This window comes from Leopardus geoffroyi, chromosome C3, assembly GCF_018350155.1.
Source record: "Leopardus geoffroyi isolate Oge1 chromosome C3, O.geoffroyi_Oge1_pat1.0, whole genome shotgun sequence".
NCBI classification, from domain to species: domain Eukaryota; kingdom Metazoa; phylum Chordata; class Mammalia; order Carnivora; family Felidae; genus Leopardus; species Leopardus geoffroyi.
In genome coordinates, this window is record NC_059338.1 from 99470172 (window position 1) to 99496009 (window position 25838).

The 25838-nt window shown below is 35.0% G+C and overlaps 1 protein-coding gene across 2 annotated transcripts in view; it reads right to left on the reverse strand.

The window, feature by feature from the left end:
* Positions 1-25838, reverse strand: part of PKHD1L1 (PKHD1 like 1) — a 157581-nt gene that overhangs the window by 104315 nt on the left and 27428 nt on the right. For both annotated transcript variants that reach the window (XM_045453885.1, XM_045453884.1), the window contains exons 12-26: positions 24284-24373; positions 22184-22452; positions 20546-20637; positions 17354-17513; positions 16914-17049; positions 15966-16109; positions 13623-13780; positions 12523-12636; positions 10389-10538; positions 9256-9380; positions 6296-6459; positions 4939-5111; positions 2873-3020; positions 2220-2374; positions 288-410 (exon numbers count right to left, since the gene is read on the reverse strand). In XM_045453885.1, coding sequence (XP_045309841.1) covers positions 288-410; positions 2220-2374; positions 2873-3020; positions 4939-5111; positions 6296-6459; positions 9256-9380; positions 10389-10538; positions 12523-12636; positions 13623-13780; positions 15966-16109; positions 16914-17049; positions 17354-17513; positions 20546-20637; positions 22184-22452; positions 24284-24373 — 2201 coding nt within the window. The remainder of the gene's footprint in view (positions 1-287; positions 411-2219; positions 2375-2872; positions 3021-4938; positions 5112-6295; positions 6460-9255; positions 9381-10388; positions 10539-12522; positions 12637-13622; positions 13781-15965; positions 16110-16913; positions 17050-17353; positions 17514-20545; positions 20638-22183; positions 22453-24283; positions 24374-25838) is intronic.

Genomic DNA, 25838 nt, shown 5'->3' on the forward strand with positions numbered 1-25838 from the left:
TTTCCTCATCATTAAAGTAGGAATGCTAATAATCACTTCACAGAATAACTAAAGATTAAATTAAAAAGCATATTTTCAAATTCTAACAGGTAGTAGTCAAGCTTAGAAATCCACACTTTTATCATAAGGAAGGTAATTTTCCCAAAAGTCATAATAATATTATTGAGTTAATATTCAGATGAAAATAAAGACATCATTCCTGCTGTTTCAACAGGTCTTTAATGTATTACAAACTTGGTACATATTTAAAATTATGTTACAGGTCATGAGAAAAGTTTCAGAAATACCTGTGGCTGTTGGTTGGGTGTACGAAGTAGGTCTCCAAGTATGCGCCGTCTGAATAAGCCACCATCTTTTATCTTCGTAACTGTCATATTAGCCTTTTCTCCAATAATATTGGAATCATTAATCTATTTTTACACAAAATTATTTTACTAGAAAGGCTATGATAAATATGACTGTACTAGTTTTTTTTTAATTAAGCAAGGTTGAAAGTGAATAAAAGTCAAAGATGAAAAAAATCATTGAAAAAAGCACTTTAGTCACATTTTTTGAAAAAGGAGCCTCTTCCAAAGTGAACATAATCTACCCCCCCCAAAAGGGCTAACATGATTGCATTATAATATATTACATCAATTACAAGTTGAACTGAATGACTAAAATCAACCTGAATTTTAGAATAAAGCATGTCTAAGGAAAACCAATTTACTAAATTTTATTTTCTCAAAATGTTCTATGATTGTCCTAAATGTGACCATTCTGATAAATGATTTTTGAATAGTTGAATGAGTTATACCTCTTTCCACCTGAGAGTCAACTTTTCCCCTTCAGCATTTTTCACCCCTGATTATCCTGGTTTTTCATCCATTTGTGGAATTATATTTTTTGCCAATGATAAAAATGAATAAAATCAAATCAATACATACAACTTGGTTATTTCAAAATCCCTCTGCCAACATGCCAGCCTTCTCATATATACAGTGGCTAGCAAAGAGACAGGAGTCTCCACGCTGGGCCCTGTGTGTGCTAAAGTGGTGATAAGAAGCAGAAGTGATGAGCAAGCAGGGAAGGACTGGTCAGAAAAGAGACAAGGGGGTAAATGCACAGACATCAGCAGAGATACCAAGAGGAAGACCAGTCACTAAGAGCCACTCAGCTACAGAATCTGCTAATTCTAGTTCCAGACCATGTGTTTTCTTAAATTACCTCCATATCTTTATGACTGTTACTATTCTGCACACCCATAGTCTATGTAAGGTACATCATATGTTACATTTATATACGGGTTTTTTTTTTTTTTTTTGGTCTCCTCTTTCCCCTCTCTCCTCATTTTTTTTCTTTTCTCAAAATGGTCCCATAAGTAGATTTCTGTATTTTCTTCCACCTTCTGTCATGGACACCTTTCTGGGTGAATATACGTGGGTCTACACTATATATGGCTGCATGGTATTCAGGCTAATGTTGTGTCATTTTAACAACCATTCTTCTCTTGATGGGGCCAGGTTGCTAGGTTTTTACTATTACAAATACTATCACAGTGACTACTTTTGTGCCTACATCATTTCATATTTGTGTTATTATTTCAGTATTATAGTTATATAGCTGAGATTGCTAAATCAGAAGGTATCTATATTCAGATTCTACTAAATAATCCCCTAAAATGATCACACGAATCAACTTTCTCGCCAATAGTGCACGAGAGACTCCTCCCTCACACTCTTACTATCACTCAAAAGCATCATCTTTTTAATGTTTTTGACAGTCTGAGCCCCCAGACTCCTCTAGATTCCTTTCCTTCACATACTCTGGGTACAACTCCTCTCCTCTGACCCCCTTCACACTCTAACTAAGCAAAGGTAATTAGATAACAGCTTACCACAGGAATTACCTGGGGGTACACAGGATAACCTATAAGCCCTGCCTGGGCTCCTCCTGCCCCTATCAAGGGTCTTCTAACACATATCCCTGGTCTCTTTCCAGAGGGGACAGCAAATAAAGTACCAACAGCAATTCTCCATGAAAGAGAATATCGAATCAACTTAACTTAGAACAATCTTCCCTCAATTTCTCTTTTTTAATGTTTAGTCTATAGTTTGCATTTTTTAAATATAGACAGTCTCTAATTCTTTAAAAAAAAAAAATGAGGCAAGGTGCAATAAGCTAGCAACACATGGAAAACAAACAAACAAACAAACAAAAGCCAAGCCAGAGGAGGGAACCTGTAGAAGATTCTGCCTTCCACGTGTGCTTCTCCACTGGATGTTCCATGAGTATCCAGCACACGTTCCCTCCCGTGTTACTGAGACTCGTCCCACTTCTTCCACACTCTGGAGAGCAAACTGTAAATCTGCAGCCGACACAGTGGCGGGAAGGCCTGCATTCAACAGAGGGACAGCAAATAGCAGGGGTCAAAAATTCACAAACCGATTTCACCCTTAAAATCCATGAAGTGTGTGCTACATATTGTAAGCCAACTGTCCTCCTCCAATATAGTAAAAATAATTTGTGTCTTATTTAGGCCAAGAATTTATGAATCTCTTGGAAGCAAAAATTACATGAGTAACGTACCTCAGATGATAGCTCTGGCTCAAAAACTTTTATTTTTGATTATTGATTAACTTTATAGAGAACCTATAAGCTGGGGACATAAAAGAAAAACAAACTTTTGGGAATGTAACCTGGTATATCTGGTGAGGCAATAAAGAAAAAGTGAAAATATAATTTGTTCTGGATAATTTAGCTTTATGTCACTAACATAATCTCAAGGATATAAATTATGTAGGGAAATCATATTAGAAAGAAATACACCAAATTTTTTATTATGGCTGCCTAGATTGGCATTGTCCAACCGTTCTGAACTTTTGTCATATACCTTTGAGAATGTGTCCATAAGCTTGAATGTCAAAGCTGCCACTTAGAGGTGGAGATGCGGCTTGAATTCTCTGAATACGAATCTTTGACTCCCCTGGCCAATTATTTCCTCTGTAAACAGACTCATTCTCTGTCTCATTTGTGATTATCTAATTTCCAAAATAAATATTGATAAAATGATTAAACATAACAACAGCTAACGTGATTTCTATTTCACCATTGTACAATCCTGTGACATGACATAAATGAGCCTCAGGTATTCAGGATTCCTCAGAACATTAAGGAGAGTCACATAAATCAACACAGGCCATACCTACAAAGCTGCAATAATGAGGCCAAAGTCAACTCAGTCATCTGTGCAGCAATCAGCTGGAACCTTAGTAATACCTCATTAATTCAGAGTGTACCCTCCATCACTCAACGAACAAATATTTATTGAACAGGCATCCCATTCAAGGTACAGTGCTAATCACTGTGGGGAGGCAAAGAAACATAAGATGAAGTCTTTGCTATCAAAAAACTGAAAATCTCTTTGGAGAAATAACATATGGGGACTAGAAAACTAACAATATACCGAAGTATATAATCAGCACAGATTCTGATCCAGACTCAAGAAAAACCTGCCTAACGTTGAGTGCCAATCAATTGACAAAAGCAACACATGCTATAAAAATTCATACAGTGACTGTACTAGTGAAAATGATAACATCCTCCTGCTTCAGATCCCTCATGGTTGTCTGTGAATCTTGTGGAATTTAAAACTTTAAGCCTCACTGCCCACAGAAAAGAGTCAACATAATTGCCAAAAGACGTAAGTTCACAGCAGCTTTATTCATAATAGCCCCAAACTGGAAATAAGACAAAAGCCCATCAACAGGATGGTTAAATTGTGGTATACTCACACCACGGAATACGGTAAAGCAATGACAAAGAATGAACCACAGCTACATGCAACACACAAATCTCATAATATCAAACAGAAGCAGCTAGATGCAAAAGAGCACATACTGGATTATTTATCAATACAAATAACATTTAACAGATGTGCACATTACTGCGTGTATCTTTCACTGGAGTTTTTTTAAAAAGGTCACAAACATATGTCCCATATTCCTTAATTTAACTTTGACTGAATAACAAAAGCTAGAGGATACAATTACCAATTTTAATGAGGAATCTTGAAAAATGGGAGCTGATGTCACTGATTATTTAACAACACAAACCCCTGATACTACATTCTGTTGTGCAACTAAGCGTAAACGACTGAAACATATTTATAAGACATTTCATCTTGAAGATACTAAGATTACAACATTGCGCCAGCATAGGGTAAAGCAACTTTTGTGGAATACTTAAGAGTTTTCCTGTATTTTTAATCACAGAATCAGACTACCATTAAGCAAAACACTCTTTGAGACTTTCACAAAAATATTTAATTACTATTTAACTCCAATCTAGAGCTTATTATACTTGTTTTTGATTCACTGTGGAAAATTATATTAATTCCTTGGATAGTTTTGGAGGACATTACATTTTAAAATACTTACATTTATAGTATTTAATACTGATCTTATTATAAATAACTCAAGCAGTACAAAAATTATTCAGGTCCTTTTGGAATTCTGGAAACCTATCTTTTTCCTCCCAGTACCAATTTTGATACAAGCAAAAAGTGGTGTTTCTAACAGAAACATTTAAGAACATATTGCAGAATTTCAAATTTTCTTTCAACAATCTCCGTTCAAAACTTTTACTGAAAGAGCCCATAGCATTTCCTTTCAAGTCAACAGAGAAAATTCTAGTTAAATCTGTTTCTTAAGACAGTTTCCCCTTGTTTTTTCCCATAGATATATTTCTTAAAGACTTTCTTAATGCTTAAAGTGAATTTTCATGCTCAAGTCTAACAAGCCTCTAACTCTTCATTTATGCTTAGAATAATTATCTTGTCCTATTAAAAGATATTCCATCTGAATGTCAGCCATTTGTAAAAATTTTTTAAAAAGGTTATTAGATCAAAGCTAATTTTCCATAAATTGAAAACAGTAAGTTGCAAAATTCTGTGCTTACCTGTGCAAAGCTCACAGCCATCATGGGTATATTATAACTGCAATTATATGAAGTCATGGTGACAGAATATTGGTTGGTAATACTTGATCCATTAATTTTGGTCTGATTCACCTGAAAGTTCTTTAAAAATATCCCTTTATTTGCTAATGCTGGAAGTCTTCTCTTTGGCATTTCTAAAGAACATGGAATAAATGGAAAATAAAATTTCATAGCTTCTTCTGCTAAAAAAGAAAATCATCAAATAATATCCATGTCATGGAATAGGAATAGCTGTTTAGAATCAAATTTTAGAAAGAAGATCTTAAGACAAGTAGTTTTTGGAGCTTGGCAAACTTTTACTTCTAGAATATAAAGCTTTAAAGTCTGTCAACATATGAGCTTTATCAGGTAAAAGAAAATATTTAAAAGCCACCAAACCCTGGGTTTCATGTAGCCTTCTGTGGGCCTGTTAGCTCTGCTCTGTCCTAGGTTCCTGAATGTAGTGCTAAGACGTGCACTCCATGAGGACAGGACTCGGGCTGTCTTGTCCACAGCAATTTCTTTAGTAGCTAGTACAGTGCCTGGCACATGGTAGGTGCTAAATGCATGCTATCTGTTGAACTACAACATCCATCTGAGCCCAAGTGAGCTGTCTTATATATGTGCTCCACTAATTAGAATGTAAATTCTGGTGAGAGCAGATTCAAAAGAAATGACTCTAAAGTAGTACATTTAATTTTAACCAGTTGACTTTTGACCTTGCACTTGAAAGCAGTTCCAAAGGAAAGGATTTTAAAATTTCTCTGAAAAGTGTGAGTAGTCACTGTTAAAGGTGACTGTTTAGAATTAGGTTGATTTTTTTAAAGATCACAGTTTAATTGTAATTATTTTATTATCACAGCTCATATGTAGGAGTCTACTGACATGACTATAAAACAATGCTTAGACTACCAGAAATAAATTTTTCATTTATAGTATTATTAATTATCACCATGATGTCCATGAAAATATTCAGTTTAATCCTACCAAACAGATGCCAATGTCAATAGCTGCCTTTTAGGAATACATATCTTTGTGATTAGTTTCTCAAAAATCAAACAAAGCAAAATGAAAATATTTGTCACAGTTTATATATATATAAACAGAATCCAGGACTAGAAAGACTAATTCTTGCCATAATGACAAAGTTTTCATTAAGAGTACATTTATCCTTAGAATAAAAAATAATATTATTTAAATAATAATATTCAGATAAAAGAATGACTCAAATATTTAGAGATTAATGTTTCTATGTAAAGTAAACAATAATTCCCATGGTAAGATTTCTCTACAAGATAGATTTAGAGGTTTTGAATCGATATGAAATGATACAACATACCATCCCATGCGGACACTGTAGATGTCTGTCCAATGTATACTGTGTCTACATAGAAAACCTGTGATTCTGATGCCTTCTGTAAACCAATCCTCTGAAGAGAAAAATTTGTCCCAGTGTATTTGGCTTGTATGAGGTCCAGAAGGTCTATGCAAGTGTAGGTCCAGCTGAAATATGGTTAATTAATGTAAACCAATACACTATAAAAAAACACTAAATTCTTAAAGAGTGAAAGTGGTTTTTTTTCCCACAAGAAGACCATTAAACACACTTTATTAGCACAGAGGTGCAGCCATAACAAGAAACAGCAGACAGAAATTTGAACTGGTAGTAACAGACTTAATGTTGTATACTGTAAATATAGGTTTTCTTTTATTTGTAGCCTTGGCAATAGCCACAGGAAGGTGAAATATTCTATAGCGATAGGTAAGGAAATTAAGGAGTATGTGCCTTGGTGTAGAGCAAGCATATAAATAAAAACAAGACACAAGAATTAAGTAAACTATTTTAGTAAAAAATGTCAAGGATAGAACAGTAAATTCAGTTCAATACAAGAAGCAAAACTGGAACTTGTTATTACTCCCAAAAGAGCTCCCTAGAGTTGCACTGTCTCCTAATATGAGACAAAAGTGGTAAGTGATTTACATAAAGCACATTACCCCTTAAATGTGTAATTTAGATTCAGATTTTGCACTTGATATTAACTGCATTGGAATTCTATGAGTTATAGTTAAGCAATTCAGCTATGAGAGTTTGCAACAAAGAGAAAAATATTGCCATCAAAATAACTAAACACAATTTAACAATAATCTTTATATCAGCTACTGCTGTAATTATTAACTGACTAGTTTGTTTGAGCACCTACTATTTTAATTTCCTTCATGGTTCCCAAACTCATCATGGGATCCACCTCAGTGCCTCAAAGCTTAGCTTAAACTAACATATTTTTAGAAAACTATATGTGGAACTACAGCAAGATAAAGTGCTCTTTAAATAAATATGAAAAAAAAAAAACCACTTAGGGTCTCAGTAGAATTCTACCCTAATTATATAATTCTAAAGTTTAAGAAACTACTACTTGGAAAATTTAGTATACTGAATAGGACCCTTTATCAGACAAAAAGAGACTACAAATGATATCAAAACTTAAGTGAACAGCACACTGTCTTTGTGGCTACATAACAGTGTTTTATTATTATTATTATTTCTTTAACATTTATTTATTTTTGAGACAGAGAGACAGAGCATGAGCGGGGGAGGGGCAAAGAGAGAGAAGGACACAGAATCCAAAGTGGGCTCCAGGCTCTGAGCTGACACGGGGCTTGAATTCACAACCTGTGAGATTACCTGAGCAGAAGTCTGACGCTTAACCGACTGAGCCATGCAGGCATCCCTAGATAACAGTGTTTTCTAAAAGAAAATCATATTTCACTTTTCAGATTTTGAAACCTGATTTATAGCTACAAAAATCACTGTTTTGGAAAGGTTATACCATAATTCTTGGGGGGGCAATGGCACTTCTAACACTAACATTGTACTAAAAATAATCTAACTCTAACACATCTACTTGATGGTGGCCTGTCTAACCTAAATCAAAGCAAATTTAGAAATACACAATAGGAGCAGGGGAGTTTACTTTGCCTTGACTGGCAATAATTTTACCCAGTGAACCCTACTCCTCTGAAAATCATGACATTCTTGTTTAAAGATATCATAGCATTTAGGGTAAAGGAAGCCCATCAGTCTTATCAAATGTATTTTACAGCAGATAAATTGCAGGTTAAAAGGAAAGACCTATTTAGCAATACGGTGAGTGATGCTTTGACGAATATGAAAGAACCAAGATCTGTAAAATGTTCCAAAATCTCGTCACAGTGAATGAGTCAAACGCATGCAGGTGATGCTCACCAAAACTAAAATTGTCAATCTAATCTGTTCAATTCAGCATGCAGGGAATGTTTATAGCAAAATGTACCTGGAGAACACGTTTTCAAATAAAAAAGGGGTATATGTGCATGTGTATGTCTTCATTATGACTCTATTGTGTGTGAAATTTGTATGTGTGTTCTATATGGAAATACAAAAGTGGATTGACACAAATTTCAGAAGATATAATAAAAAACAAAACGTAATTATGCAGAACTAACTTGTGCTTGAGGGTGTGGCAATTATAGTCATTAGATAGCTTTCTTAGACATCTATCTTCTTCCCTTATATTTCTCTGCTTGCATTTCTATGTGTCTAACTTTTGGCAAACCAAGCATTAAAAAGTGTCTCTTCTCCATTAATTTTGAAATATTCATTGAAATATTTTATTTGCTCTGCTCACACTTAGAAAGCACCTTGTTTTCAGTGATCAAAGTTTAATGACAATATTGTGATAAAGGAGTCTCTTTCTACCTGCCTTCAGTAAGTGGGAACATTATTAGATTTAATAATACATGATTTAAATTTTAAGGTTTACCATTGTTTTACCTTTCAAATGGTCATGGGTGATGATAACACTAGACCAATTCTTATTTTCATAATCTATCTATTTATTTTTGCCACAATTATTTCTGTCAGGATGCTAATGTAGAGGGCACGAAAACGGCAGTCAGATCTATGCTGCACAGCATTTGTCAAAAACTAACAAAAAGTGGGGCATCTGGGTGGCTCAGTCAGTTAAACGTCCAAATCTTGATTTTTGGCTCCAGTCATAACCTCATAGTTGTGACATTGACCCCTGTGTTAGGCTCCACGTTGGGTGTGGAGCCTGCTTAAGTCTCTCTCTCTCCCTCTCTTTCTTTGCCCCTCTCCTGCTTGTGTGCGTACATACTCTCTCTCAAAAACAAAACAAAAAAACCCAAACTAACAAAAAGTGGAAAAAAAATTTAAAAAGTTAACAAAGAGTGGGTTTGTTTTATGTTCAGGTTATATACTGTATTACAACTTCCATTTTACATTCACAGAATGTAACTTACTTGTTTCCATTAGTAAAGTTATATGTAAATTGTATATCATTGCTTCTAGTAATCTTGCTTCTGTCTTGGTATTGGAATTTTAGAGCAATATAATTTGCCAGGAATCCTTTGTATGCTAAACATAACTACACAGAAAATTAAAAAAGAAATCAGTAATAATATCTTAGCTTTAAGTTGTTTTATAGCAATTAAAGTTAACTCAACCTAATCCAATAAATAAATATTGATAATTTTCCATACAAAATATTTCAGAACACAGAGACAGGGATAATTAATTTCAGCCAATTAGGTATAGAAGAATTGTGAAAGATTTTCTAGAAGAGGAAGTGGAGTTGAACGACCTTACAATTAAGGATTAATTCCTTATTGTTTTCTTAGATATGGTTTCCTTAAAAAATGAAAATAATTCACTCCCTTTAGTCATGTAGCAATGTAAAATTTAAATCCAGCTCTAAGTGAACTCTACAGTGGATGTAAAAGCCCAAACACACAAAGAGGAGATAAACACTGAAGTAGATTATTGGGATGTGAATGCAGCTAAGCATTTAGAGGTAAAGATGCATGTCACTGTAAAATGGTAGTTAAATACCAATCTTAATGTCTACAACATCTTAAGCATACCAAATATATTTAGAACTTAGAACTTGAGGATGTATATCACAACTTGAGAATTTTAAAACCAGAGAAAGGGTAGACAAGACTATGATTGCTAATCTTAAATACCTATCCTAAAACTCCCATCTCTACTCATGCTTTCCCTTCACTTCTCCTTGACTGGATACCCAAGATCACTCTATGATGGCTATCCATTTTTGTTTCTTCTTAATAAATAAAATATATTGAGGAGATTATACATTTTAATTGTTTTAATATTTAAATTCATGTGCAAGTAATTTTCTCTGAAATTATAAGATAAAGCAGAATACGTGTGCATGATATTACATATTTTTTTCATTTTTTTTTTGAAAACCAACAGAAGAGGAAATCACAAGGCCCCAGAATGTGAACCACAGTACCTGTCTAACATGACATGATTTCACATGACAAGCAGTTTTCCCTGTCTTATATTTCAGGAAATTTTATTATCAAGGTATTTTACAGATTAAATTAGCATATCATTTTGTTGAGTTCACCTGATTATAAGGAAATAATAAAATGTCTCCATATGGTAGTCTGTTTGGTTTAACATCTGTGGAGTCAAAGAGAACAGCTGGGTTTTTCAGGGAATAACGACCACAGTAAGCATCAGTTTCCGCTGTCTTCTGCCCTCTGTTAATATGTTCCTACAGAAACAGTAATATTTCAAATGAAAACATGACTTATTGTCCTGCTTTATTCCCCCACATCTCCACCCAATTTGTTCAAGTTCCAACTTGGATCCATTGCTTCCCACACCACTTTAACTTGAAATATTCTCTCTCTTCTTTGAAAGTCTAATGCTCTCATCCTGTATCACTCCTTTGGCTCCACAATCATATAATCCCTGGTACCTGTATTTGGCTATTTCCTAAATCTTATATTTCTCCTTATATCATGAACTCTTAGGGATATTTATTCATTCCTTCCACAAATATTTTTTTTATAATTTTTTTAAAGTTAATTTATTTTGAGGGAGACGAAGAGAGAGTGAGGGAGGGAGGTACAGAAAGAAAGGCAGGGACAGAGGATCTGAAGCAGGCTCTGTGCTGACAGCAGAGAGCCCAATGCAGGGCTCACACTCACAAACTCCCAAGATCACGACCTGAGCGGAAGTCGGATGCTCAACCGACTGAGCTACCCAGGCACCCCTCCACAAATATTCATTCAGTGTTCACTATGTGCCAGGTTATTGTTTGTTAATTTGTTTTTTGTTGAATCTTCAAGGTTCAAGTGGTGAAGAACACTATCCCTATATGGGATATTTCCTATCCCATGAAGTTTGGGACAAAGGAACTAAGGATTATAATACTGATGTTGAAGTACCATACATATATTATATAATTATGAGGTTGAAGAGAGGCCTCTAACTCACATATAAAGCATCAAGGAAGATAACTCAGAGGAAGCACTACATGAGTTGTCTTTAAAGATAAACAAGACTCATTTCAAAGGAAAGATGGACTAAGGAGCTTCAGGGAGAGGGTAAAATAAGTGAAATAAGCAGGGATGTAAGAAGATGGTGCTGGGAAATGCAAATAATCAAAGTAAGATAGAGCAAAGAATGTGTGCCAGGATGATGATGGGAAATGAAGAAAGGAAAGAGCATAGTGTAAATTACTGTGCAATTCCCAAGGCTGCTAGCACTACATTCAGGATAGGAGAACCGAAGTACATGCATGTTTATTAAATTAATTTGGGGGCGCCTGGGTGGCGCAGTCGGTTAAGCGTCCGACTTCAGCCAGGTCACGATCTCACGGTCCGTGAGTTCGAGCCCCGCGTCAGGCCCTGGGCTGATGGCTCAGAGCCTGGAGCCTGTTTCCGATTCTGTGTCTCCCTCTCCCTCTGCGCCTCCCCCGCTCATGATCTGTCTCTCTCTGCCCCAAAAATAAATAAACGTTGAAAAAAAAATTAAAAAAAAATTAATTTGAAATGAGAGCCAATTAAATGGAAAGATTTTCCTTTTTTTTTCACTAATAAATCTGCTCATTTAAACAGATTTAAAGCATGTGATTTAAAGCATGTGATAAATATTTTTAAGGATTCATATTTATTTCTAAGGTATTGATCTGAACCAAATCACTAGCCTATATAGTCCTTATTCTTATGGTATTCATTTGGAAATGGTGAATATCTGGTTTCCTCGGATTTTCAAAATAAGAATTAGGAAGATAAGAGTATTCTCAAATTTTCTTTACTGTACATCAAAGAAAAGTTCTTATACCTCACCAAGAGAGAAATAAGGACAAGTATTTTACTAATTGACCAGAGGGTGATCTCAAAAATCAAGGGAAGCCCTACTACAAATTATATGCTCAGAAGCCAATGAGGAAACAGGATACACCCTGCGTCCAAGTAAAGAAAACAAGTAAAACACCCTATAGATCTTATATTGTCCATCATCTTTCTTACCTTCCCTTGATTGAGAAAATTCATATGTGGTGAATTTCACAAATGAATCACATTATAATGCAAGGAGATGATAAAGCAGACCTTACCAATAAATGTGTAACAAATTATTTTTGCAATTTGACAATAGGAATTAATGTTAGTCCAAAGAGAATCACAAGATTCCAAGCATTTATACGAATTCTTATTTGGTCAGTTTCACTGTTCATTTACATTCCATACCAGGTTAAAATCAGACTCAAAATCTCTAAAGTATTTCACAACAAATCCTTCTTCAAAATTTGCAATTTGCGGTGGACACTTGGCAGTAACCATTTCTTCTACGGCTGCCTGAAACTAAATTAAAAATATGAGCTTTAGTAACTTCTTTTTCATGAAGAGTTAGAACATTTATACTATTACTACTCATTCCACTAATTAGTTATAATTGAACATTTGCATAATTCCCATACTTCAGCCATCATTATGAGATCATTTCCTAAATAATTTTAAGTTAATATGTAATAATTTTAGTGTCTAGTGACTTGTTCAAGAGTTTTATTTTAGAATCACAATAGTTACATCCAATTGGGTAACATTAGCTTACACCGTTGTTATGTAAGGTAGACACACTTGTTTAGTAGTTTTTTTTAAAGAGGGCAATGAGGCAAACCTAAATGAATTAGCACTCAATTAAACAGGTTCCAAGTGAATAGTTTTCCCCATTAGCTCAAAATTAACTGGAAAAAACTATACACTGTATTCTGTTTTTCAAAATATGCAAATACAATATACAAAATATACAATGTATTCTGTTTTTCAAAAGAAGAGATTCAGATACTATAAGACTGTATTGATGGTTATTTTAAAAATAATAAATGATCTTGGATTATATAGGAATTGGTACACATTTATTCACAAGTTTTCCTGTAATTTCCACATCTACTTCTCTTGCAAAGCACAGATATAATTAGCATTTAGAATTAAGGAGATAAAGTAAGATGTTAATCATCAAACAAATATTAACCTAAACTCATTGTGTAGATAGTTGTCAAAATTCAATAACTCCCAAGCAAACATTCTTTCTACAAAAACAGCTGCTCCACACAGAGATACAATGGATCCTGTTGGCACAGATCTAAGAACCCCCCCCCCTTTCATCCCCTGTGTCTCTGTGATGTTTCCTCCCTTCTCCACTCTCTATGGGTTGGCTCCAACCCACCATGTCAAGTAAGAGTGTATTACTGTTCCTTAAAGTGTGGGGTTTATTTTGTTTTCTTTTGTTTTACTAGAAAGGTGATATTTAAATAGCTTTCTATTTAATAAATTAGCTAAGAGCATACTTCAGCTTCTGATGACCATGGGGTCAGAGGCTTCGAAGTGATTCCATCCCAGTTTAGTGTGAATGTGTCCAAACTGGGTTTTCCTTTGATTTGTTCTGTAATATCCAGGGTGACATTGTTCCCTTCAATCATTTCATAACCAAGCAGATCAAAGTCTCCTGCGATGAAGTACCAAATAGGATTTGAGGATGTTAATTTAATAAAATACCAATATATCCATGAGTAACAAAATTGGTTTTATTGTATTATCACAAAAAAAGGGGGGATGAATGGGGAAGATGTGGATCCTTGAATTTGAGCTAAAGATTTAGCCGTAGCAGAAACAGCAAAATAACAGATAAAGTGCTATTCATTTAAGGTTCAATACCCATGGCTTAAAATAAAGTGTTACGGGACAAACAAAAGGAGGTATTGGGACCATGAGGTAAAGATCAACGACCAGTGGGATATTCCAAAACTTCTTTTCGTTTTGTCCCAGTACCATTATCATAGTATAGAGGGCTAGGTTGGGATATTGCTATTTTCTTTAAACATGAATACAGTACAGGGGCGCCTGGGTGGCGCAGTCGGTTGAGCGTCCGACTTCAGCCAGGTCACGATCTCGCGGTCCGTGAGTTCGAGCCCCGCGTCGGGCTCTGGGCTGATGGCTCAGAGCCTGGAGCCTGTTTCCGATTCTGTGTCTCCCTCTCTCTGTGCCCCTCCCCCGTTCATGCTCTGTCTCTCTCTGTCCCAAAAATAAATAAACGTTGAAAAAAAAATTAAAAAAATAAAATAAATAAAATAAACATGAATACAGTACAAAACTGAATTCCAGGAAATAGCCCGAGGCCTGGGGGGCCTGGTAATACAATCTCACTTTAAAAGAAATAAGGGCTTGTCCTCAGATTTACCTCTGCTTTGGGAAGATGCTTCACCATTGGAAACCCACTGACCTCTGTTGGGTAGAGTCCTAGAATTTGATTTGGTACTTATGATTTTGGTACTATATTTCTTAAGGCTGCTGAAGCTGTAAAATTTCTCTCTGAACTATAGATGTATTCCTCGGAGAACAAGGATCACCATATCTTCATTTATACAGCATTTTTGACAATCTAAACTTTGGGAAATTTTTAGAATTTCAATTCATGTTAAATGAAATTCTTTGCCCTCCATCCAACAAGCAAATTAAACAATTTTATAAAATGAGAAATAAACAATGAATTGGAAAATAATTATTGCCCAAAGAAAAGTAAATACATACATATTCAGGGACCTATTTTTGAACTAGATAGCCCAAATACTAAATTTGGTCATTAAACTTGACTTTAAGACTTGAAAATGCAAAACATTAATAGGAAGTTAATAGCTATTGCTTGAAAAGGACAGAGAGGTAAAAATAATTTTGGTAAATGCTGTCTTAAACACAGGTGAAATGTTTTCTTTCAGTTTTTGTTTTTGTATGTTTTTTTTTTTCTCACTGTAGGAATTCTCAGGGATTTTATTATTCTAATGAGATCTGTCAATCTTCAAGGTAAGCTGGGGTATGCAGTTTCTCAGGTGGATTTGACCACAGAATCCTTTCATCAGGCAAGATCTGGTTAGACTAGTGTCTCCCAAGACATGCTAACTACTTAAAGCTCATTTCCAGAATTCATATCTTTGCTAATTTTTTCTAAATATGAAGTAGCCTATTATACAGATAGTGCATTTATGGTATATATAGTGTTTCTCATGCATTGAAGCTGTACATTCCTTGAAATAGGACTAAAATTTTAATTACAATAGAAAAAAATTGACCATTTATTTTCTATTTCTCCTAAAAGTGATCAAGGCTATGAATCCACTTCTTTCTCTGCCATTTTATGGAATTTTTACTTTTTTTTACTTTTTTTAATTTTTTATTATATGAAATTTATTGTCAAATTAGTTTCCATACAACACCCAGTACTCATCCCAAAAGATGCCCTCTACAATGCCCATCACCTACCCTCCTCTCCCTCCCACCCCCCATCAACCCTCAGTTTGTTCTCAGTTTTTAAGAGTCTCTTATGCTTTGACTCTCTCTCCCAATCTAACCTCTTTTTTTTTCTTTTTTTTTCCTTCCCCTCCCCAATGGGTTTCTGTTAAGTTTCTCAGGATCCACATAAGAGTAAAAACATATGGTATTTGTCTTTCTCTGTATGGCTTATTTCTCTTAGCATAACACTCTCCAGTTCCATCCACGTTGCTACAAAGGGCCATATTTCATTCTTTCTCATTGCCACGTAGTATGGAGTTTTTAATTTTTTCAGTGGAACTTTACAGAATATAAATTTGTTTCTTAGAGAAAAATTTACAGAAGTACAAAATGAGATACATGCTTACCTCTAGTTGATATAAACGTTACCATGTAAACATAGCTTTGGGAGTTTTGTGTTCTTATTACTTGAACTGTATCTGGTTTTATAGACCAGAGGTCATTTAAAGCTGATTGCAGTATGAAGTCAGAAGCATCACCAGGTACCAAGACTTGGATGAATTAAAAAAAAATAAAAATAAAAAGGCAAATGATTAGGGGCCTTAATTAAAAAAAAAAAAAAGAGTTGCAATCTTTCTGCACTAACCACAGCCAGCACTGATGTCTTATATTTGAATTTCTAAAGGACCCGTAGTCTGTATCATATATTATCATTTAATAAAATTGTGTTTTGAAAGTAATTCGAGTTCAATAATAGTGACTACTTCATTGGATTGTAATTTCCTAAAGATCAGGATCGTATTTTATTGTTTTAATATTCCCATGGTAATAAGCATTGTTATTACCATTGTTATTATTGTTATATGAGCTATTTGGAAAACAGTAATCACCCATTAATATTTACTTATTGAAACAATTAACAGAAATAGAAAACTTATATTTTCAGGTTTATTATAAAATATAGAGACGCAATGTTTTTGTTAACAGATAAATTAGTATCTCATAGCTTTTTTTTTTTTTGAGAAATTGGAATATTTACTTCTCTGTAACGATGAATTTAATTCTTATTATCTTAACTTATCCCTGTTGGTCACAGATACATAAAATCCTTCTATGCACTTAGATATACAGTTATTGTGATCATTACAAAAGAAAATGATAGTATATACCAGGAAGTTGTTTTTACTGATACCATTTTTTATCCCAGTCCAAAGGTTTTTCTTCATAATACATTTTTAGCTTCTTTGTCTAGCACACTATTAAAACAATATTTTCCAGAAAGAACTAGACTAAATTTTTATAATTTCATCTATAAATGAAGAGAAATGAAATCTCCTTTATTATTTTCAACTTACCAGTTTTTTCCATGTTATAGATTAATCTATAATGGTAGTGGGAACATGAATTAGCCTCCACGCATGGGCTGGTTACTGTTATCTTTTGAACTTCACTCCTTGCAGTAGTTCTTTCCCAGTTTTCCAAGGTTATAACCTATTTCCCAATTAAAAAAAAAACCTTCACTGTATAGAAAAGCACGTTTAAAAAGCATGATAGTCAATTATTCAATGCTTCTTTATTGCTCTATTTTACTGCAAATGATAAAATATTTTAAAGTTTCAGTCTTATCAAATAACAGCCTCTTTCATTTATAATACAGATACTTCTAACCACAAGTCAATAATTTTCCATGACTGCTTTCCCCTCAAGTAGTATCTTCCATAGTAAAATTAATAACCAAATAGAGCTATCTTGGAACGTTAACTTTCTACAAAGCAGATCTATCATCACAGCAAACCTGTATTTCCTGGACAATTGTCGACTGGGATCTGATAACTTGTTCTTCATTTACTGCATCTTCTGTTTGTTGTTCAGTATAGACATTTCTATACTGGTACAAGCCAACATCAACAAAGGCACTCAGTCTATACTCCTGCAGCAAGATTTCAATGTAATACCTGAAAAATATGAAATTTTTTCCAATGAATAAAATTTCAACACTATATAAAATACCTGCCTATTAAATGATTTATGTTGTAGTATCCCTGATTTTAAATATTAAACTTTCATGGCAGTTTTTTAAAATAAAATGAATTATGTAGGGTATCTGCACTAGAGATATAGAGTTGTCCCCATTTGTGACTAATTCATTCAGTTTTGTCAATAAATATTTATTGAAAAAAGATACATTCCCCTATCCTATCCTCAAGGAGCTTAAAACAAAATTACATTGTAGATTATAATGCAAACTCCCTGGCATAAAACACAGAAGGCATGCAGAGTTTAAATACTCTAACGTGTATAAGAAAATAACAGGCAGACTTAGACATATCATGTTTTGTATCTGAGTGGTTAAATGTTGTCAGGGATGGAAGTTCCTTTCTAGTTCCTTGAATAATGACTCCAGTTATAACTGGGGAAATAAAACACTGCTTCAGGAAACTATTACTGATTAGATTGATCATGGCCTCTCCAACAAGCTGGATCATCTAATTGCATGTCCAGGATAAGGCATTTGCTGACTGGCTGTTACAGGTGAGTGAAAAGCTACTGGTTACCTACTTAAATCTCAATCAATGTCACCATTGCTCCCATCTTTGGAGAGGCCAGCTGGGAGTTCCTCTAAATTGCCTCACATCATTTAACAGATACCCTTTTGTATATGAAGAATAAATATTCACAATTCATGAAAGACTCTGAATGAGGGACATTTATCACCTCTCATCTTTCTAGGATGATGAGGCTCTGGGTCATCCCCCTCATAGAACTGATACAGGAGGATTCCATCAGGCTCTTGGCTGCTCTGAGAGTCTGTTTGCCAGCTCTACCAAATGAATGTGGGCAATACTAAGAAGTGGGGCTCAAAGAAGAACCATTAAATTCTGTACCCTGTTAGCAGCTTAAAAATATTCATTAGGCACTTTCTATGTATCACACACTAAACTGAGCACTTTATAGACATCATATTTAATCTTCACAAAATCCTGTAAAAAATATAATTCTCTTTGTTCATATGAATAACAGAGACTAAGAGAGTTTTAAAAATTAAAGGATTATTAAAAATTAGTAACTGATTCAAAGTAGAAAAGGGTAATGAAAAAGAAATTCACGGGGCGCCTGGGTGGCGCAGTCGGTTAAGCGTCCGACTTCAGCCAGGTCACGATCTCGCGGTCCGTTGAGTTCGAGCCCCTCGTCAGGCTCTGGGCTGATGGCTCAGAGCCTGGAGCCTGTTTCCGATTCTGTGTCTCCCTCTCTCTCTGCCCCTCCCCCGTTCATGCTCTGTCTCTCTCTGTCCCAAAAATAAATAAACAATGAAAAAAAAAAATTTAAAAAAAAAAAAAAAAAGAAAAAGAAATTCACTTAGAGATGGGGCTATATTATCTGAGTAGGATGAATTTGGCAAATGAGCAGCTACCTCTGGAAAGGTCTAGGGACCACTGTGCAATAAGCCAAGTACAGTGGCCTCAGTTTCAAAATTCACAGCCATCATTATAAGTATCAGTGTGTAAATTCCAAGCTGCCTTGCAGAAAGCAGACAGCAGATGTATTAGGGCTCACTTTCATGTAAGCTCTACGCTCCTGCCAAGCAGGTAAACTAAATGCACTTTCCACGGCCAAGGCAAAGCCTGAAAGTGTATTAACACTTAATAGCAGTAGGGATTAATTAGGTGTTCTGTTTACCCTGAATTGGCCCACTGATCCTGGTTAAAAAAGCAAGTGTTTAAGTACATAAAGAAGTGATAGTAGAAGGAGGAGGATAGAAAGAATGGAACGCTTTCCCCATGTCATCATTACTAAGATTTCAGTGAGAACACTGAGCGTAATTGCTTTCAGGCACCTTTAATCCCAATCCTCTCTGTCTAGTTCCAACAGATCTTCATGGTGCTGTCAATATCTGGAAGGATGGTGTGACAGAATGAAGGGGGAAAAAAACAACAATATCCTTCCATCTAGAAGTGAAGTCTATTTCTTCACCCCCCTTGAATCTAGATTTGGCCATTTGCTTTGGCCAATAGGATATTAGCAAAAGTGATACAAGCAGAGTCTTTAGAAAGATTATGTACAGTAGGAATTTCTTTCTTCACTGCTGGAAACCCATTCACAAATTTGACAAGCCTGGGGTAGCTCTTGGGAGGCGAGAGACCATGTGGAGTGGGACATCCCAAATATCTAAGTTCCAGCCATGCCAACTGAGGCTCCTGATATATAAGTGAGGCCATCCTAGGCCATCCATCACCAACTAGAGTAGACAGAACCAAAAGAACTGCCTGGCCAATCACAAAATTGAGTTGCTTAAGTTACAAAATTTGGGGGGGGGGGGCGGGGTGGTATCTTATGCAGCAAAACCTAACACATACAAATGATAAATGGAAGATGATATCACGGAGTCTTTAGATCTCCGTGTAACTTAGCTACTTTGAATTTATCATGTCTTTTACTTCTTGCTTTCCACGAATCCTGAATGCCTTTTTGAATGGTATCTCATATTTGAATGAAACTCTCATTTTCTCCCTGGACTTGACCTTTCAGCACTAAGTGATAAGGGTAGGGAGTAGATTTGAATATTTTTGTATTAAATTTCCTGGCCCAATATCTAAATCAGTGAATATTAAATATATGTTAGCTGTGTTAATAATTCATGTGGTTTTATGTTTCTTCTCTAGAAATATTCAAGAGCTCAGCTTAGATGGCTGAATTGACTGAAAGGTCCTAGTAAGAAACTAAGAACAGGATCAAGTAAATTTCACAAAATTATAATTTCTGCAACAGAAATATTTAGATTTCAAATTTCCCTGGTTAGATGAATGTCAATATTCTTGGAAATATAGAAAAAATTTTTAATAAAATTATAGAGAATGACCAATTATAAATTAAGCCAATGAAATAACATCATTTCTACCAATAAAACAAATTGATAATGTTTTTAGATATAAACTTACAGTTCTTAAATACTACATAACAGTTTAATGAAAATTAAAAAAAACCTTACTCTTTTCCTTTCTGAAGATGAATGTCATCTGAACTTTGTGTTGGACTGGAAAAATAATTGTTGGCATTGGAAGAATGATATGCAATCTTCACCTTATCCCAAAGAGAGAGAGAGAGAGAGAGAGAGAGAGAGAGAGGAGAACTTATTAATAAACTTTTCAGCATTTATTTATCATTTATTATTTCTGTCAGTCCTAGAACTTTCATGAACAGAAAATGTGAAACTACATATTTTTCTTCTAAGATCTGTTATCCATGGTGAAATCCAGTGTTTAAAAATTATCAAAGTTCACTTCATACTTTCCACCCTTACCTAACATCAGAACCACTATACCATAAATACACACAAACCACAGCTTTTCCACAATTAGTACTGCGATGGAAAATAGAAAGATATATACCAGGAGGAAGGTTGATATTGTTAAAACATCCTCTTGCTCTGTGGAGAGGTTTTAGGGGTTTAATCTACAAGAGATCACCAAAAGTAGGTCTGAAAGATGCCAAGGTCACTAAATGGGTCTGCATGCCAGATTGAGAAAATTCTGGGCTTCCCATCAGGAAAGATTATACTATCTTTGGAGGAAACGTGCTGAAAAGCTATGGTAAAATTAGAAGTCATATATTACAGGCAACAATTTAAATTTGTTCCTCCAGGTTGGGGAGCAATCTTGCCATGTACATGGAGTCATAAAATGTTCTTTTGATTTGGTTCATTAGTTTCACATTTATGAAAACTCCTAAAGAAATCATTAAAAGGCAGAATAATTTAATGAACACTAACGTTCAATGGAGTATTATTTGTGGTCATGAAAAGTCAGAAGTAAACTAAAAACTTTATCCACATGCACAAAGTTATACAGGTTTAGTAAACCCATGCAATAAAACACTTTTTAGTCATTAAAAATTGTGTTGTGTAAATTATTTAATAAAATGTGAAAATATTTATATGTGACAAAAATGACTATGAAATTGGATGTGTGATCTTATGTATATAAAAAACAAAATTGGGGTGCCTGGGTGGCTCAGTCAGTTGAGTGTCTGACTTCAGCTCAGGTCATGATCTTGCGGTTTGTGAGTTCGAGCCCCGCATCAGGCTCTGTGCTAACAGCTCAGAGCCTGCAGCCTGCTTCAGATTCTGTGTCTCCTCCTCTTTCTGTCTCTTCCTCCCATGCTCATGTTCTCTCTCTGTCTCTCAATAATAAATAAACGCTAAAAAGTTTTTTTAAATAAAAAAAACCAAAATAGACACAAAAAGAAATGATAGACTTTAATGTCATGACCAAGTAATAGTGAAATAGATGTAGTAGAATAGTGAAATATTTTCACTCTTTCCCAAATTGCCTAAGTATGGTTATAATTCTTCCATAATTAAAATGATATTTAAAGGAAATACGCATGTTTTTCCATTCCTAGAGTAAGTTTAGATACAGGAAAGCATTTTTTTTTAGGCCATGGGTTTTCTATGATGACTTTATAGTTCATGTAACACATGTTAAAATAGCCAAGAACCCAATCACATGAAAATATCTCTCATAAACTCTTTAATATATGCATTGGTTTGGATTAGAATAGATGAGATACATATAAAGGTTGCCATATTGCTTTTGTAATATTAAATAGTATTCTGTGGCTTCCTTACCTTATCTTTTGGGTGTCCAGTTTGGCTGAAATAAATGGCATAACGGTCATCACCTTTAATGTAGAATCTATAGACATCAGATTCTGGAGCCACCAAAAATCCACTGAAGCGTGCAACAAATGTATCTTGCTCCATAGGCCAAATATAGGAAGCTGAATCTACCCAACTGGCACCCATGTACCCCGGTGTTTTCTCATTGTATTCAAGTATCTCTTCGAGATGTACTGGCCTACTATTATTCCAGAGCTCAAGCTTTAGGCCTCTCCCACCTGAATGTAACAAAAAAGTATTCTCATCAGAATTTTGATGTGGTGTCTCAATGGCCCTCTATGTGGGTGGTGGTTATAGATTATTCTACTGTTATTCACATTTTTAGAGCATGCATGTTAACGAAACAATTGCACATACCTGTACATATACCTGTATCCACAGTATAGAGTGCTGTTAAGATAGTCTACAATTTATTTATGATTATTTCATATATTTGCACCTCAGATTCTACATATGTAAAATAGGAGTGATATTACTATTTGTGTGGTTGCTATGGGGATTAGATATTAGTGCTTTACTTAAGATAATAATATAATAATTATTACCTATGACATGACTCATGTTGTTTTATATAGTTAAATCTCAAAACTTCACGGTTCAGACCGTTTGATTTCAAAACCTTTGCCTGATTACTCTAACAAAAGTTACTCTACTAATGGTTTACAAGTAATCAAGGAACAGACAGTGTTGGCTTTAAGATTTGTCATTATTTGTTCTTCTTCTTTTTGACATTACAACTGCTATGAATTCATCTCCTTCTTGGACAGAATCAGAGAGAATTATCATTAAAGTTAACCTACACTTGCCAATGTAAACTCTGTAATTAAAAGTTTTTTCCTAATCATAAGGGAGCCATCTCACTTTTTTTCTTTTTTCTTCCTTGAAACACAACAATCAGACACATGCCTTCTTTCAGCAGCCTTAAGCTGTTCTGGAGCGGCTGGATCTAGAAAACAAAGGCTCCTCCTCTTCAGCTGAGTTTGTTCAGAGAGAAGTTTGTGCGTCTCAAACTTCTGCATCAGCAGTGTGCTCTGATATACACAACTCTCTTTAAAGTTACCAACTGTGATTATCAAAATTCTCTTCTGAAACTGGTCATTTTTTTCTAATGTCATCCAAAACAAGGAAATTTAAGAGGCTGATAAATGTAATTTTCTTGGCTCCAAATACCAACCAGTGATACAATTATAAACCAATTTCACTTTGTGCACAAGATATGAGAAACACACCCTCAGATCCAGGCACAGCCTCTCAGTGCTATCACTGCAGATGTCACTTTGGCCACAGGCCAAAGTCTGGAAAGAATTTTGAGTCCCCTTTCTCCCATCCCGTTATTACTCTTAAAACATTCCAGACAAGTAAGGATTTAACCTCTCCCATTTATTTTTTTAACCACAGAAAGGCATTTATACAATTTCCATGTAGCCTGCACCAACATTTAGTAATCTCATTTAATTTTAAATAAAGTCACCACTGAACTCATTCAATAGAGATGTGTTGTTTTCAGTAGGGTGTCTGAGGAATTTAGGCATGGTGCAGCTTTCATGCAGCTATTTTAATGCAAATATTTCCTGATCCAAAAACTAGGAAGAAATTTATTATAATTCTCACCACAAATTCTAAATAGTTCAAATATTTTTTGTTACTAATTGTTATGGGATGAATATTTGTATCCCTTCCAAAACTTGTATAATGAAACCTAATGCCCAATGTGATGTTATTAGCAGAGGGGGCCTTTGGGAGGTTGTTTAGGTCATGAGATTGGACCTAATCTCATAAATGGGATTAGAGTCCTTATAACAGAGGCCCCACAGAGCTCTCTAGACCCAGGAAGGTGCCATCTATGAGGAGGCAGGCCTTCATCCAATCTGCTGGTACCATGATCTGGGACTTCCCAGCCTCCAGAGCTGTAAGATACACATGTTGGTTGTTTATATGCTACCTGGTCTATGGTGTTCTGTTTTAGCAGCCTGAATGTACTAAAGCCCTAATGATATATGTCTTCTTACATAAATGCAGAAATGGCTGTTCTCTCTTCTGGTAACTTACCTGGATATACAGTTCTGAGAACATCAGGTTTAGGGGGTGTCTTGCAGAATATGCTATTTTCTGTGACATTCAAAATATCACAGGCTTGGCCTAGAAAGAAGCAAGGTGTAAAGCTATTACTACAGAGCTCCATACTGTAAATCACAATCAGCTTATCTTGAAATACTTTTTTGATAAAAACCAAGTTGCATAAGCAAAGAAACAAAGCTGGGGGTTCTTCATTTCCTTTATATGTTCTCCATGAAAGCTTATCACTCATTAATTGTCATACTTTTACATGGTAATGTTTTCCTGGCAAAAACATCACAAGCCTGAGTTAGAAAATTTTGTAATTTCTGAGAAACAAATTTTTAAAAAATGATAAAACTATGTCACTGTAAGAGATTTCACTCTGAGTCCAAAGTGAAGCTTTCTATTTTGTCTCCTACAGAAAAGGTGCTGAATAAACTCATGATGTTCAGAATCTGCAATAGCAGATGATCCCAGCCCTCTTAGGTAAGATAAATAAATAAAATGGCACTATAGTCCAAGTTCTCCAAATGAAAACAACAGAGATAATAATTTGTAAATGGTATTTTCACAGGCAGACTGAAACCAAAACAGACATGGTCTAAATGAGAATGATTATACTTCTACAAAAGCACAATTTGAATTGAACAAAAAGTCTATGGTTTAGACTTCCAAGTGTCCCCCACAGTCAGAGCCTAATGTAAGGTGAGTCCATTAAGTGTTTACTGACATGGGAATCACAACCCATGAAAAGTGAGGCAAGGGTTAGCAAATGGAGGAAGGTATCTTTTCCAAGTCTTGCCTGGTGGCCTGGAAAACATACTTCAACACTACCTTTCATGATTTTGAACGTTCTGTGAATGCAAGGTAATTGAACTAGAAAACAGTGCATTTGAACAGTATATTAAACCAACTTAGCCCATTTTGTTTGGAGCAAGGGAAAGATACATAAACAAATCATTATTTTCAAGAAATTACTAATGATTTCTCAACACCCAAAAAATGAACAATCGAATTAAAAGTGGGCAGAAGACACAAATAGACACTTTTCCAAGGAAGACACACAAATGGCCAAAACACCAATGAAAAGATGCTCAACATCATTCATCAGCAGCAAAATACAAATCAAAACTACAATGAAATATCACCTCACACCTGTCAAATGGCTAAAATCAATAACACAAGAAACAGCTATTGGCAAGGATGTAGAGAAAGGGGAAACCTCTTGCACTGTTGGTGGGAATGCAAATTGGTACAGCCACTCTGGAAAACAGAACAAGATTCCTCAAAATATTAAAAAAATTATCCTATGATCCAGCAATTGCACTACTAGGTACTTAGCAAAGAATACAAAAATACTAATTCAAAGGGATTCATGCACCCCAATGTTTTTATCAGCATTATCTACAATAGCCAAATTATGGAAACAGACCAAGTGTCCATCAAGTGATGAAAGGATAAAGTGGAGATGGTACACACACACACACACACACACACACACACACACACACACACAATGGAATATTACTCAGCCGTAAAAAGAATG